Source organism: Pseudoliparis swirei, chromosome 22 (assembly GCF_029220125.1).
Source record: "Pseudoliparis swirei isolate HS2019 ecotype Mariana Trench chromosome 22, NWPU_hadal_v1, whole genome shotgun sequence".
Lineage (NCBI taxonomy): Eukaryota > Metazoa > Chordata > Actinopteri > Perciformes > Liparidae > Pseudoliparis > Pseudoliparis swirei.
In genome coordinates this window covers 10,562,059-10,577,649 of record NC_079409.1, presented here as the reverse complement: position 1 = coordinate 10,577,649, position 15,591 = coordinate 10,562,059, and the positions used below count along the sequence as shown (strand labels likewise).

The window sequence follows — 15,591 nt, the reverse complement described above, 5'->3', positions numbered from 1 at the left end:
AGGAGCAAAACCCCAGCTTGGATGTCATTGTGACACTGTTTTCATACAACTTAGTCGGTGATTGGTACTCACATCGATGTAGAAGGTCATTGTCCATAGTGAAGGTTATTGACCATGGTAAAGGTCATTGTCGATGGAGAGGACAAGCCCAGACCAGGTCAGAGAGAGGGGGGAAAAAGACAACATACTTACTTCAACTATGTGACAGGACATGTAATAGAAAGTGTACACACATAATGAAAAGGGGGCCTCTTAGATATGTTCAGGGGCTTAGTGAAGAGCAGTTTAAAAAGTATAGCATCCAGAAACATGCAGCCAGGTTACAGTTGTTCCTGTAATACATATTATGGTCCCACTGGTGCTCCACTAAATTACTACTTCTGTTATCAGCGCGATAAACACCTGAGACGCATTCACTTCCCGTCGGACACCCCAGCTGTTCACCTGTGATTGTGTTTGTGATCATTAAGCTAGGTGTGTGTGTTTTTTAAAGTGTTTGGCGCCAAGTCTCTCGGCTCGTGAGGGCCACCTCACAACAAACCTGCGGCAGACAGTCGTGTTCATCGTCAAACCGGCGGCTTGTCCCGGTTGTTATTGTGCAGCGAGGCTCACGGGACAGACATTTCTAACCTCGTCGGGTTTGACGTAATCCCTCTAAACACGGAGCCGCGAACTCTGAGCGAACCGCCGCGCGCGCACGGGAAACATAGACAAATGTAAATGCGACGACAGCGGGTGAGAAGGCGAGTCCTACCCGAGCAGACAGCTGCGTCTTTGGTCACTTTCCTCCACCTTTAGAGGGCTGACATGAGTCCGGTGTCTCCCTCCGGGACAAGTTGGAGGCTCGCTCGGCCGAGCTTTCCACAGAGAGGCGGTGTCGCAGCTGCAATGACGATCGCACTTAGCAGTGATGGGTGGAGATCAGAGGTGTACTCAGCATCGAAATATACCGAAAGTAGTCCACGAAAGCAAAAGTATCCATTATGCACGAATAATAAGAACGCAGGTCGTTATGTAGGTCAACATTATGATTATTATAATCATATTTCATAATGTTGCAACTGGTAAAGCTCAGATAAGTACACTCACATAAGTACACAATATATATGTATATGTATACATATATATATATATACACATATATAGACATATATATATGTGCGTGTGTATACTTATGTGAGCTTTACCAGTTGCAACATTATGAATTATGATTATAATAAAACATAAATGTTGACCTATATAACAACCTCTCTCTCTCTCTCTCTCTCTATATATATATATATATATACATGTATGTATTACACCTCTGGACTGGGTGTAGAGAGTGGAAAGTGGCAAAAAAGGGGGACACTCAGTAAAGTACAAGTACTCAAGTAAAGTATAAGTACCTCACACATTTACAGGAGCCTACTGCATAAATGTTGGCCTACTATGAAAGTCCTCATAGATTGGTCACTTTAAAGTATTCATATACTGGTAGTATAGACACAACATTCCACTCACACATGTCATTGCATTTCTGTTTACCTTGACAGGTGACTCAGGTGCAGAATAGTTCCTGGATCACTGTGGAATGAAGTAATCCAAACGGCCTCAATGTAGCTTGGTATGCACCATAGGAGGAATATAATCTTGGCACAAAAGATCCCTTATCAAAACGTCCCCTCAGTGGAAAACACGTGCAGTTATTCCGCTGTATTTACTTGATTAAATAAGCGGTTTCTGGCCCACAGAGGAATGTGTGGTGAGAGATTAAGTATTTGTTCAACAACTGCCAGCGAAGTCACAGTCACTGCCCTTGTATCTGTGTGTGTGTGTGTGTGTGTGTGTGTGTGTGTGTGTGTGTGTGTGTGTGTGTGTGTGTGTGTGTGTGTGTGTGTGTGCGCACGTATGGAGGTCGAGCTGCAGGTAGACTATACTGTTATTATTTATTTTTAGGACACACTTTGCCACCGCGTATATCTATTTGAAGTCGCCAAGCAACACAACATGCTGTTCCTGTAACAAGTATAGCTCTTGGATACATGAACCAAGGATTAACAATTGATGCCATTGATTGGTTGCTTCATGTTCCTGGTTGTCATAGATTTGACTAATCATAACTTCCTTGTTAGAATAGTATAGTTAGTATTAAAATAAAGGGATCCATGTAAAAGTAGTGTTCCACTGTAATTAAAACATCTTTTTAATAAGGTAGTTCTGGGGGGATGGGGGGTGGAATGTATGACATCTGTATGTCCCCTCAAGTAAAGTAGTGTGTCAGTAAAGAGTTGACACATATATTTGTCTGTATGGCTACATCTGAACTCTCAAACAACAATTGGATTTACCAAAAGGCAAAGCACACTTACAAAGCAGCTGCTACAGCCGGAACATCTGTCAACAGCTGTGTTACCTAAAACCCAGTGGCCGTTGTGTTGGCTACTGGCCATACAGGTATCCAAATACATCTAAAGGTGAATTCATTCACATTAGTGCACCTGTGTCTTTCTTCTGTCTATCTTACTTCTGTTTGTTTGTTTGTTTCTTTTCTTTCAATATGTAGATAGATAGATAGCAGTGTCAATATAATTCCATTTCATTCTCACATGCATTATAATTCTTCAGAAAACATCTCTCATCCATTATCGCGCAGAGCAGCCGGGGCCACCCAGTGTGCTTCGCTTTACACATAACTTCAGCCTTCTGGATGAAGATAAGAGCAACTGTCAGCACACACGCGCGCCATGCAGTTCATCCGCGTGAACGCGACCCTCAACACGAGCGTGTGGCTACTGGCTACTGAACACCTGCTGCCCCCTAGCGCACGTTTGTGTAATTGTTTCATGCAGGTATTCTGCGACAACGAGATAAAGGATAGAGATACACGTATAGCGACAAACATGCTCATATGTCGATGTTGCATCCACAGAGACAATTTAATATAATCTGCACGAACGTTTTGAAGCCACACAGACTGTTTTGTAAAATGGTATATAGCCTATAGTGTTGTGAGATTATACATGTGTTTGTATATCTTTATTTAGTTTATCATTTAGGATAATAATGTGCTTCTTCATAACACAGCGCCTGATGAAATGTATTGCACAACGGAGCTGAGTGAGTATCAGTCCTCGGTGAGAGCAGCGTGGCAACCCCATGTTATGTTTCACCAGGAAGAAAGCCGCACAGGAAGGATAACCATGCACTCACAGGAATACAAGCCACTCGGCCACGGATTGAAGTTATGACTTTAATATGGCGGATACAGGTCCTTTTTTAACTTCATGTATTATTTTCTACCTATCGATCGGTGCTGCAATATTCCAAATTTTCGAAGAGCCAAACTGGAGATCAGCCAGAGACGAATACATCCTAGAGAAGGAAAACATTCTGAAGAAACACGCCTGCTTAACAGAGGAAGATCTAGGGGAGATTTTGGAGGTATGAAGCTGTTTTTGATTATGAAAAACACGGACGTTAGAAACATGTTGTCCATTTATCCTGACATTATATTTCTGTGAGCAACTTTCCGTGGGATATCGACAAAGAGCTCCCAACAACTCCCATAAAGTGGATGGACGTGTGTGGGCAACGCGATGAAAGAGTAAAAGGGAAGCGCGCCACCTTTACGTGTCGGGACAACACACAACCGGTTGTTCCGGATTCAGAACCAGCAACATGGTCGAGTGATCCCAACAGTAAAACGACTCAAATGCTCTTTGTTGAAGTCTCCGTGTTGGTTCGATCGCACTATTCAGTTGCGAGAAGTTGTGAGTGAAACTTCCAGCGTGAAGGAGCCGCTCTCCTTCCACCGCAAATATGTGCATGTTTGCGCAAGGTGTGTCCGCGCGCACTGGCTGCATGTAGGCTGTTAAGGTTATTTTCAGAATAAGCCATAATAAATGTTTTAATATAATAATAATACGTTTGTAATTGGCGTTGTTCCAGACAGTGTCAAAGGCTGCTGGCCGAGGTGTGACCATCACTGGAGACAAGCACCTTAACTCGTGGGACTGGGGCAACTCGGTCATCTTTGCTGCCACCATTGTCACCACCATAGGTTTGTATGACATATACAGTGTTTGACACTGATTTAATGTATACGTTATTTGTTTGGGTATACTTGTGTTTATCTGTGAGAGTACTATTTTAGTCCCTCCATGAATGCATTAAGCAAAGACAGAAATGCGGGGAAAGGTAAATGCTATTTTATAAGATGAATAACCTATGAATACTTTATACAGGAATCATCAAGAACTAAAACAAAATAATTGTTTTTTGTCTTGAAATCATCTTGAAACCCCTGGTCATTAATAACGAATGACTTAAATTTGGCTTACAATGTGTGTTTGTTTTTTAAAGAACAATTAGGGGAATCTGCTATTGTGAATTAATGGATTTGTACATTAATTATTTGCAAGTGATCAAACAAATATCTTTTCGCAAAATGCATAACTGTACAAACTAAAATGACAAAGCATGACCGGTGATACTCAATAGCCATGTTTTCTTTCAACCTGGCAACCAAAATGCTGTCCTTATTGCTTTATTTCACAACCATAAAGGATTGATACACTACTTATTAACAATGAATAAAGCCAATCATTTACATAGCACACACCTTTATAAGGAGTATTTTTATCTTTAAGAGGTGTGCCTTCATGATTCCTCTTGTCATCTGCAGGTTATGGTAATGTTGCTCCCAAGACAGAAGGTGGCCGTGTGTTCTGCATCCTGTACGGTCTCTTTGGGATCCCCCTGTGTCTGGTGTGGATAAGCAAGCTGGGCTCATTCTTTGGTGACCGGGCCAAACGTCTGTCCCAGGTTCTGATCCGTAAAGGCGTTTCAGTGGTAAGAATCTGACTGAAAGCTGGAGTTCGTGTTTGTCTGAATATTGTACTAAAAAAGCAAGTTATTTTAACATGTTTTGTGTTTCTTCTCTCCGTTCTGTCAGAAAAAGGTCCAGTTAACCTGTACAGCCTTGTTCCTGTTATGGGGGCTGTTGTTGCACCTGGTGATCCCTCCATTTGTTTTCATGTCTATAGAAGGGTGGAGCTACCTGGAGGGCCTTTACTTCTCCTTTATCACACTCACAACAGTTGGTTTTGGAGATTATGTGGCAGGTAGGTTGAATTCATGCAAGTTATCTCTGAGGTTATCTGTGAGTCTTTATTGTTTATTATAAAAGTCACGCAGGTGCATCAACTCTCGTTTCAGGTGTAAATCCAAACATGGAGTACCCCACACTCTACAGGGTGTTTGCAGAGTTGTGGATCTACATGGGCCTGGCCTGGCTGTCTCTGTTCTTCAGCTGGAATGTCCACATGGTTGTGGAAGCTCACAAGGTGCTAAAGAAAAGAATACACAGGCACAAACTCGACGAGGAATCTCAGTCTGTAGAAGAGAAGCACAGTTCACAAGGAAGGCCGTCCGTTATCGACATCTTCAACTTCCTATCACAGAAGGATGAAGACTACAGCACTGTCATCAAGGAGATCGGAGCCCACACAAGAACGCCTGCTGCCAACATAAACCGCTCGAAGAGCTGCAGTGACATCCTGACCACCAACATCCAGACCCTGAATCACTCGCCTCGGCACAGACGCATGATGAGCATCAGTGAAGTGTTTGTAAATGCAGAGCCTGTCGTGGACAAAGGCGTGTTGCGTCCTGTAAAACAAGAAAGCAACGAAGACCCTGCATTTGCGAGGACGGATGATGAGGAGAACGGGGACAGTTGTCCACTTGAATCAGAAACTCATGGTATTGTTTTCACTGTATCTAAAAAAGATGCCACGGAGGAGGAAAGCATCCAGCATCCTGGTGGTGGAGCCTCTCGCTTTACGATAGCCAAGGTAGGAGAGACCACTTTGTCCATGGATAAAGATGAAAAAGGATAAAAGATTTTATAAATACTGTTACGCAATCTAGAAAACAAACATTTTTGTAGAAATGATACTAAATAAATGTTAGACGGTTTCCTGCTTTACAATGACATACACACAATGAGCTGGTGTCTGTAGATGAATAGGGGGCAATCAATATTTTATTATTTTGATCCCAGATCAATCCAAATCATATTTACATTTATCTTCTTAAAAAGTTGTGAGATACAGATGACACAGATTATTTCAAATCTCAAAACAGGGCTTTGTGGAAAACAGTGCCAATTAGTAACTTTCCCTCATAGGGAGCTGCTACAGTTGAGGCCATGAGCACATGGCCGTTATCAACGTACTCCTGGCTCACTACCGGCTGATCTGAGTGAATGTTCTTGATCCGGAGGACCTGGAGGAAACAGGAATAAAATGATTAGGCCACCTTCCGGCCTGGTACGGTCGGTCACCTTAACTGCAGTCTTGCATAGCCAGACCTATCTCCACAGCTCTGCGTCAGCTCAAGAAACGCTGTCGCTATTTCTTCTCACAATCGCCTTGGGCACTGCGAAGCAAAGAATGCAGCCGCTGCCCTTGCACAAGACATAGCACTGATAGAGAAAGGGGAGGAGACTTAAACCTGTACAGTCTACATTCGGTGGGTCAGACAATATGGACTGCAGATCAAAGAATGAACTTTCTAGGCTTGTGTCACATGGCAAGAAAAAAACCCAAAAGCTCTTTTAAATAGAATAGGGGAAGAACGGACATTCAAATCAAAGTAGAGGAGTTGTCAGAGCGACTAGAACCAGCGGTGGAGTTGTGACGTGACAAAGCACGGAGAGCAAATGTGTGAATGAGTCACATTTAGCAACTTCAACCTTTCTCCACACACACACACTGATGTAACAGCGTAGAGAAGTTCATTTCTTATCGCCAGAAGAGTGAGAACTTTGTTTTGTTACTTTTCTGAAACCAGTGTCGCATTACAGCGTGGTGAAAAAAACTAGCTCATCGCTGGCTAATTAGCTAGCGTGCTAATTACGCCACGCTCCAGGCGAGCTGCAATGACCCGTTGGTGTCGTCACCATTACAGCTCACAACAATCGCCATTTTATTTTGCTCTCGTCAAATGATCATAGAAATGTGCTCTACACCTTTTCTATGTGATCCTGGTGGATACATCACATTCTCTTTAAAGTTCTTCTGGCAGCTGAAAATGTGAAAGCCCTTCATCCAAGTGCCATAAACATTCTTTACACAACCAAGTGATCGACGATATAAGCCATAGATATTGAACTGTTTTCATTTGTAATATCACCTTGTCTTTGTGCTTTATGCGTTGCTTATCCGTTTCATATCTTGTTGTTCCTTGTGCTTGGTGAACAGAAGACAAATGTCCACACTAGTGGACAATAGAGACGTATTCTATTCTATTTTAAACATAAATACAAAGACAAAACACTAACTTCGGAGCCGGGTGGATCTTCAGGGTCATACACTGACAACTTCATGCCATTTGGGTGACAACCCAGCCATAAGTCACCCGTCTTGTGGTCCACCTCAATGTTATCACAGAGGGACCCAACAGCTACAGACTGGTGGGAAACATTACATACAGTAAACAGAAAATTATATTCTGTCCTCTAGAAGAAACAAAGTGTGGAATAAAGAATGAATAAATATGGTTTTTTTTTAGAATTAATTTGCAAAAAAAGAAAAGTAATGGTATTGTTGAAATAAATAGTTTGACATTTTGGGAAACACGCTGCATTTATTTCTTGCAGAGAATTTAATGAGAAGATTGAAAGCAAATAAGCATCATTCATAAAATGTCAAACCACACCTTTTCCTTTAATACATTAGTATTTTTGGCTACGGGTAGAAATAAGAAAACACTGTATTACCTTAAGGTGCGTTAATTGCTCTCCTTCTTTTCTTTCATAAATATTGACCAAATGGCCTATGATATCTGAAACATAAATGTACCTGTAATAAAAAAATAAAAACATTCCTCTTTTATTATTTTAGCCTTGCAATAGGAACATATTGCTGGGAAACACATTCAGGTTAAAAAAACAGAATTGAATTAGAAATTAATTGAGAATGACCGTTTGTCAGGGGACATGTTGATGCCATTTGCAGACTGAAAGCCATTGGCCGCCTCCCTCACTTCCTTTGGACTGTAGTATACCACATCACACCAGGAGAGACCCAGCAAGATAGTCAGGGAGTTGAGCACATCATTGGGAAAAGATCGATAGTTGGTGGCATAGAAGCTCTCTACGCCGACTGCAACAATGTAATTGACACTGAAAGACACGATGAATGAGATACAACTCGTAGTTGTCAAATGTAAAATATGTGATGCTGTCAAGGGTTTATTATACAGTCGTACATACCTGTGGAGTAAAGGGTGGGTAATAGTTTTTAGGTGTAAAAGTGTGTTCTTCTCATGGACAAAATGAAAGATCTCCACTTGGCTTGTGTGCTGAGGGTGATTGACAACAAACAAGTACACAGAGGCATCTGTAGACAAACAGCAATATGTTGTCATTATTCTCAACTTTCACCTTTGGCATATCAAAATCAGGCACCATGGTCTCCGAACCTCGTAACATGTTTGAATATCAATATATAGCAATATATTTCAGTTTGAATAGAAACAATTATGTCAGTTTGGCAAGTGTCCCAAGTTTTCATCCTTAATCTTTTTCTATTTAATGGAAGTATTTTGGGTTACCTTTTTTCACCAGTAAATTAGAAACTAGTAAGCACTTGAGTTTGACTCACTAATCTGCTGTGTGACAATTAGAAAGAAATGTATCTGCAGGAAACTTATGTTTGTGATTTCTGGTTCCCCTTTCTGTTCATTACTCTAATTAACTGGCTTGTTATAAACTAAAACATTGTTCAGCAGAACACAGAAAGCACCAGGGACGCACTTTTATTGGTATGCATAATATCAGTGCTTATTCTACCAACCACAATGCCTTAAGATTTATTATAATTTGAAGAAATTGGAATTTTATTCATCTAATGTTTTTCATCTAAAGACTTTTATTTCCAATGTTGAAGTCTAAACATTAAAACTCTTGAGATTAATGTTCATTGTTTAAAAGCTAAAGAGAGAAAAAGAGCAAAAAATCAATCTGCTTCATCAAATGAATTAAGTTTCAACCACATATTTTCTTTGTTCCATCGATGAGATGTTGCATCTGATTTGTACTTTACCCATCTCATCGACGTATGCACTGATGCCATGTGGGTTGAAGGAGCTGAGGTCCAGCTCTCCTTTGATTTGCAGCTCCACTGGATTTGGCCTTGGATGAAGCAGATCCATAACATACATCTTTCCTGGTTCTTCAGAGAACGAAGGCAGTCCTGGAAACTTTAGGCCCTGAAGCGGAACACACTGCATATTAGATGTTGGTGCATATCAATCATTATGCTTGAGGAGGTCAGTATTTACTGAACTGGTAATCACAACTAATTTAAACGGGTTGACCCGTCATTTTACATAGTGTAGATTTACGTAGTTATTTCACAAAACTGCAATGATACAGGGGTAAAGATTCATGCAGCTTTGATAAGTGTGAATAACATACTGTGCTTAGAAAGGCCAGGCCATCTTTTAGAACTGTGATATCCTCTGCTCCATATTCTGTACAAAACAAAAAAAATGTTACATTTTCCACTTCTATAGTTGTAACCCCCCTAGCACTACCCCAGTGCTAGGGGGGGGTCAGTCAACTGGACTTCAAACTCTTAGTGTGATCACATTTGACCTATAGCCTACCATTTTTGAAAATGTAAATCCCAACATTAAGACAATGGCATGAACATAAAGTGAAGAAAGCCTACCTATATTCTGTATATAACGACAGTCGGTGTTTCACAGTCACTTCTCTGGAGGCAAGGGACATTTCTCTGCAGAGCGAATTAAATATGACTTCTCACTGGAAAGCCAAACAGAAGCTGAAAGTCTACCAGTTTAACATTGTAAAGCATTGCACCTAAACCTCTGTATACCGTCATATTTAACTACAAAACACACTTACTTTAGTTTCATAAACCGGTATCCAATGAAAGCTGCAACGGCAGCAACAACAGCAGCAACTAGTATTTTCTTCATGGCCGCCATGTTTCGGAAGGTAAAGGCCGAACAGGAGGACTCGCAGAGCCGCTCCCAGACTCCAATCCGCCCTCGTGGACTCACGGACTTTGAGTCGCTCCCGCAGAGGCCGTGAGGGTTCGTATCCCGCTTCCAACCATTCAGGGTCTGAGGGCTCTCTCGCAGACATGTTGAGCCCTTTATGAACACTTTCCGTAAATCTGCATTTCCGAAGACTTTGCCCGAGGGAATATAGCAAAGTGACGTTAAACAGGAGGTAACCAGTGGAAGCATGGAGACGTACACAACATGTCAACAAAGATGACGCCATATGCGAGTTCAGCCATTAATAAGGATTAAAGATGGAACATATATTACATTACATAGATTCATGCATCAAACATTTCATTTGATCACGGATGTTTTGACCTAATTACATCTCAGTGAGTAAACAGGGGGTAAAAAGTTGACAGGATATGTTGCATCAATCATGACTCTTTATTGTTTTAGTTCAATGTACACATGAAATAAATGTCACAAAAGCAATTAAAACACTCATTTGTACTCTACAAATAATGTGAAGAGATGTACAATGTTCAGGTGACCAATGAAAAACATTATTTTTAGCAAAACAAATATATATGGATGTTTAGTTGACCATACTCTGTTTTGCAAATACTAACTTCACAACAGTTCAAGTATCTGGTTCAGTAACTGCTGTGTTTGAGACCACTTTCAAAATTGCCGTTGTACCCACAGACTGTATCCAAGAAGGTTGTACCCAGGGCTCATTGAGATTAGATCATGTAAACACAATTTATCAATCTTCTCCTTTTGGATTTCCAGGCACTTTTTGGGGTCAGTTATCCGGGTTTCCCCCTAAAAAACCAGTGCTATAATATCCATGTATATCATCACTCAAATCATCATCGTCTTGTCTGATTAAGAGCTTTGCAAAGACGTCAGTCATTTGTCAAGCAGAAGTTGCCTACTTCAAATCACAGCACAGGGCTTTATGGAATAGAGTGCCAATGAGCAACTTCCCCCCATAGGTAGCTGCCACAGAGGAGCCGATGATCACGTGGCCGTCGTCAGCGTACACCTGAGTCACCACTGGCTTATCAGAATGAATATTCTGGATTTTGATGACCTAAAGAAAACACAGCCATGAGAAATAAAGAATTAGAAACAAAACAAATATGTGTGAATAGACAGATCTGCTGTTAAGGTAAGCAGAACTTTGCAGATACAGCTCAATCTACTTTGTGTTTTGTCTGTTATTGTAATGTCGTCAGGCCCCTCACAAATTTACGAACTGGTAAAAGAAAACAGACAAACCTCGGATCCAGCTGGCTCTTTGGGGTCTGGCATGAACAGTTTCCATGCATTAGGGAGACAGCCTAACCACAGGTCACCAGTGTCAGGCTCCACTTCAATGTTGCCACAGAGTGAACCCACATCCACAATCTGGTGTCACAGACACGGTTATGATTATACAAGCATCGTGGTGCCTTTATCACTTTAATTGTAGCATGACTTGATCTTGTACTTATTAGTTTGGCATCGGTGTATATTAGTTTTGCAAGAGATTAAAATGAATGCAACTATTTGCCACCTATAAAGAAGTAACTGTTGGTTCACAGTAGCCACGTGTACATCTGGCATATCCAGATGTCCTTTATTGTCATGTAAAAGCTAACAATAAAAAAGGTATGCAAAACAAGAAATACTCAAATAAAGCTGGAAGTGTTAATTTGTCAAATTTCATTCTGCATCAGTAGGCCTACTGTCATGTGAATATTGAAAATATTACTTGTATCATGATGAATAATACCATGATAACAATTTCCATACTTCCTAGCCCACTATACTAGCACACTAGTCTTAAATAGTATGTTCTAATAGTAATATGATAATAATAAAAGCATAACAGACTTAGTTATTAAAGAAGAAGCAGAACAATACTTCATCAGTGGAAAAACAGATGCATTTAAATGTGCTATAAGAAATGTGCACTCTTATTGCTGAAACATTAACTTATTTACCTTCATCGAAACCAATGCATTGTCTTCTTTCCGCTCCAGAACATGCACATTGTGGTCAAATAGGTCTGACACATATATATGCCTAAACATGAGAAAGAACATTAAAATTAAGATATGCAGACTTTTGAAGTATGAATAACCGTTCACACAGCACTGCTTTAAATTCTTACTTTTTGTCTGGAGAGATATTGATGCCATGTGCCATGTAATATCCTTCAGAGACCACTTTGACTTCCTCAGGACTGTAGTACACAACATTAGCCCAAGGCTGAGCCAGAAAAGGCTCCACCAAACCTTTGAGGATTTCATGTGTAAAGTAGTGATCATTGGTGGCATAGAAGCTATCCACTCCCACTGCCACAAGATCGTTTACACTGGAAAGACAAAATCAGAATTGCAAAATTATTATCTACACTAATTACATTATTACTCACAATATGCATATGCTTTTTGAATAACTATGGTATTACTTGGGATGGTTTACAATGCATATTGACGACATCTAGTGTTCCAAGTGTAGTTCGTGGTAGGTAAAATTGAAATGTCACCATACTGTACCTGTACAGAAGTTCATGTTTTATGGTTTTCAGGTACTCCAGTGAGTGATTGTCGTCAACATATTTGAACAGCTCTATTTGGGTTTTGTGTTGAGGATGATTGACGACAAACAGGTAAACCGCGTCATCTGATAAGAAACAAACAAAGCATTGTGAAGTAAAAAGTGTGTGTGTGTGTGTGTGTGAGTGAGAGAAATACTAGAGGGACATCCATGACCTAAAAAGAGAATTATCAAAGCGACAATAGATACAAACACCTAAGACTGTTCTTTTTGTTAAGAATGCATCAAAATCACATCTGTAGTTTTCAATGGAAAGGTTTAAAGTGTGTTTGGGAGGTAGTGAGCGTTCAACTGGTCAAGAGACTTGGATTATATATCGATGAGCTGTGTGAGAGTTTGTACACATATTTTTGGATATCGTTTGTGCAGTTGTTAAACGCTCCCCCATTTACTTCAATGGATCAAGACTTCTCAATTTTTGTTATACTCCGCTCACCTAGTAGAGAAAAACCTAGTAGTTGATGTACAAATAACCGTTTTGTGGTTGAATTTGTTGTTAGTTTACACTACCGTTCAAAAGTTTGGGGTAACTAAAAAAAATAAAAAAATAACTCAGCAATGTCCTTATTTAAAAAAAAAAATAACTTTATTTTTCAATGAAGAAATACACTCCACATTGTTAATGTGGTAAATGACTATTCTAGGTGGAAACGTCTGGTTTTTAATGAAATATCTACAGTAGGTGTATAGAGGCCCATTTCCAGTGTTCTAATGGTACATTGTGTTTGCTAATCACCTTAGAAGACTAATGGAGGATTAGAAAACCCTTGAGCATTTATGTTAGCACAGCTGAAAACAGTTATGCTGGTAAGAGAAGCTATAAAACTGGCCTTGCTTTCAGCTAAAAGTTTGAAGAACAAAATTAATATTTCAAATAAAAATCATTATTTCTAATCTTGTCAATGTCTTGACTATATTTTCTATTCGTTTTGCAATTCATTGGACACACAAAATTGTGTGGGTGACTCCAAACTTTTGAACGGTAGTGTATGCCTGTTAAATATAAATATAAATCTGGATCAAATTTTTTAAATGGTAGATAGTCCTATGACCAGGGTATTTGCCCCTAAGGTGCTATCTTTCAGAGACTTTTGTGCAGCAACATGCAAACAATGAGTGCTTTTACCACTTGGATCGACGAACACGCTGATGCCATGAGGGTTGAATGACTCCAGATCAAAGTTTCTTGGCATGCGGAGCTCAACTGGTTTCATCCGAGGATTTGTCATATCAATGGTGTAGATCTTTCCTATGATATCTGAGGCATGAGCCGATGGCATTCCAGGATACTTCAAACCCTGGAGATGATTTTAACAAAAACACTTACTAATATGCTGAACAGATAAAACGTTGCAGGCTGGAAGAGATCAGGCCGTAGGTCACATACAGTAAATAAGTAACGTTGTTCTGGCAGTTTTCTGACAAATACAGATAAACCAACTAACATTTAAGTCCATGCAGTTTGCAAGTTGTCATCAAATGTATTGATATTTTTTTTGGGATGTCACAGGTAGTATTAAAGAAAACATCTAAGTAATGTTTAGCATATCTAATAACAATAAAATGAATGTTAAACATTAACATTTGTATATGGGGCAATGTTAGGTGAGGTCACACAGGAGTCTGGCCATAAGAGTGGCTTAAATTACAACAATCTCACTTCTATGATTGGCAGTGTTTTATATTAAGAGGCGTATAGTGGCATCACCGGGCTGGTTTACAACTCTAATACTTACAGTGCTGATGAAGGCAAGTCCATCTTCAAGGATCGTTATATCCTCTGAACCAAAATCTGGAAGTAACGCCACGACAGTCGCACAGATCATTTTAATGTTCACGTTAATATGAATCTCAATTGGTTTCTTCTGTCGTAACTTACCGAGATTTTTGAGTTCCACACAGTTGGGGAGGTGATTTTGGACCAGCTCCCTTGAAGCTAATGTCCTTTTCCTGCAATGGGTTGAACACAGTGGTTACACGAGGACAGGTGGGCAGAGTAAAACTTTGTTACCCTGAAAAAAAGTCAGGAACAAACGCCCAAACATCGCCGTGTTGTTTGGGGATTGACGGAGTTGCATCCTATTTTACCTGAAGTTCACAAATCTCTCTCCGAGCAGCGCCGACAGAGCAGCAATGACGAGGGAGATGAAGGCTAATTTCCCCATTTTGGAAACGTTTTTCTAAAAGTGACTCGAGACTACCGCCCGACTAAATGTGTCTCTGGCTCCACCAGATAACTGCGCGCGGCGCTACTGAAGCCGAGGCTCGTAGCAGCAGAGGCAGCTGATGATGCCTTCCAGACTATCGGAAATATGTCAACACATATTTACTTCACCGTTTCTTTCGCAGTTACCGATTTTAATGAACGTTGTTATTTTGCATTTGGTGCAAACACAACTACTCACATTACTTGCAACGGCATCTTGCAATTTACACCTCGGCTTTCTACCCGATAGACCAGATGCGTTTTCCCATTTTTTTCATCTTGCATCTGCGCCACAACATAGGCCAGAATGGGAATCTCTCGATTCACAAGATACAATACAAAGCATTTATGTTTGCAGTTAAAATAAGTTCCACCAAAAGCTATTGAACGCGAAAAATATTTCGTGTATGTGATTTCCAATATATGAGAAACGCCTGAATGCAGCATGTTTCCGACTGGTTGGAGCTACTACACGTATCCACGATGCTACGTCGGAAGTGAACGCGAGTGGACTTTCACGGCGGAGTTGGCACACAACTGACTTGACCTCTTGACCGTGGGCCCTTTTATCAGGAGTCATCTTTCGTTGTTTTAATTTTTGCTCACTGCCTGGTTTGTGGAAGCCTTACTTTTTCCAACAGAGAACATACCATGCATGAGTCATGCTTAACCTCCACTTTGTTGTAATTAGGAGCCTCGTGTGGTCGCCGGTGAACCTATGTGGGTTCCCTCGATTTTGGTCAACACTG

At 40.4% G+C, this 15,591-nt stretch overlaps 4 protein-coding genes across 14 annotated transcripts in view; 1 reads left to right on the top strand and 3 right to left on the bottom strand.

Annotated features, from left to right (window-relative positions):
* Positions 1-1,731, bottom strand: part of LOC130188025 (uncharacterized) — a 31,160-nt gene extending 29,429 nt beyond the window's left edge. For 7 of the 11 annotated variants that reach the window (XM_056406060.1, XM_056406067.1, XM_056406068.1 and 4 more), the window contains exon 1: positions 73-135. In XM_056406060.1, the coding sequence (XP_056262035.1) occupies positions 73-97 (25 nt within the window). In that variant the 5' untranslated portion in view covers positions 98-135. Of the gene's footprint in view, positions 1-72; positions 140-1,527 lie in introns of those variants that run through there. The other 4 variants (XM_056406066.1, XM_056406069.1, XM_056406071.1 and 1 more) reach the window with 4 other exon arrangements.
* Positions 1,732-3,141: 1,410 nt separating this feature from the next.
* On the top strand, positions 3,142-5,961 carry LOC130213379 (potassium channel subfamily K member 5-like). Its single transcript, XM_056444954.1, has 5 exons — positions 3,142-3,423; positions 3,931-4,042; positions 4,667-4,833; positions 4,937-5,105; positions 5,200-5,961. Exons 1-5 carry the CDS (start codon positions 3,238-3,240, stop codon positions 5,880-5,882), a joined length of 1,317 nt encoding a protein of 438 aa, XP_056300929.1. The 5' UTR covers positions 3,142-3,237; the 3' UTR covers positions 5,883-5,961.
* Positions 5,962-6,008: 47 nt separating this feature from the next.
* On the bottom strand, positions 6,009-10,197 carry LOC130213380 (serum paraoxonase/arylesterase 2-like). The gene is given in 10 exon segments (XM_056444955.1): positions 6,009-6,270; positions 7,328-7,456; positions 7,766-7,847; positions 7,970-8,170; positions 8,261-8,387; positions 9,093-9,258; positions 9,467-9,522; positions 9,723-9,748; positions 9,750-9,788; positions 9,920-10,197. Coding segments are annotated over 10 exon segments (1,059 nt in total). The 5' UTR covers positions 10,003-10,197; the 3' UTR covers positions 6,009-6,120.
* Positions 10,198-10,455: 258 nt separating this feature from the next.
* Positions 10,456-14,869, bottom strand: LOC130212903 (serum paraoxonase/arylesterase 2-like). The gene is made up of 9 exons (XM_056444193.1): positions 14,725-14,869; positions 14,516-14,586; positions 14,373-14,428; positions 13,763-13,934; positions 12,576-12,702; positions 12,188-12,391; positions 12,018-12,099; positions 11,311-11,439; positions 10,456-11,122 (listed from the first exon to the last, which is right to left on the bottom strand). Exons 1-9 carry the CDS (start codon positions 14,799-14,801, stop codon positions 10,961-10,963), a joined length of 1,080 nt encoding a protein of 359 aa, XP_056300168.1. The 5' UTR covers positions 14,802-14,869; the 3' UTR covers positions 10,456-10,960.
* Between the last annotated feature and the right edge of the window lie 722 nt (positions 14,870-15,591).

Excerpts from the sequence above, each read along its gene's own strand:
- LOC130213379 (XM_056444954.1), top strand. The coding sequence starts at position 3,238 with ATGGCGGATACAGGTCCTTTTTTAACTTCATGTATTATTTTCTACCTA. Across the intron at positions 3,424-3,930 it reads ATCTAGGGGAGATTTTGGAG|ACAGTGTCAAAGGCTGCTGG; the intron begins GTATGAAGCTGT and ends GCGTTGTTCCAG. Across the intron at positions 4,834-4,936 it reads TCCGTAAAGGCGTTTCAGTG|AAAAAGGTCCAGTTAACCTG; the intron begins GTAAGAATCTGA and ends CCGTTCTGTCAG.
- LOC130212903 (XM_056444193.1), bottom strand. The coding sequence starts at position 14,801 with ATGGGGAAATTAGCCTTCATCTCCCTCGTCATTGCTGCTCTGTCGGCG. Across the intron at positions 12,100-12,187 it reads AATATCTCTCCAGACAAAAA|GCATATATATGTGTCAGACC; the intron begins GTAAGAATTTAA and ends TCTCATGTTTAG. Across the intron at positions 11,440-12,017 it reads ATGCATTGGTTTCGATGAAG|ATTGTGGATGTGGGTTCACT; the intron begins GTAAATAAGTTA and ends CTGTGACACCAG.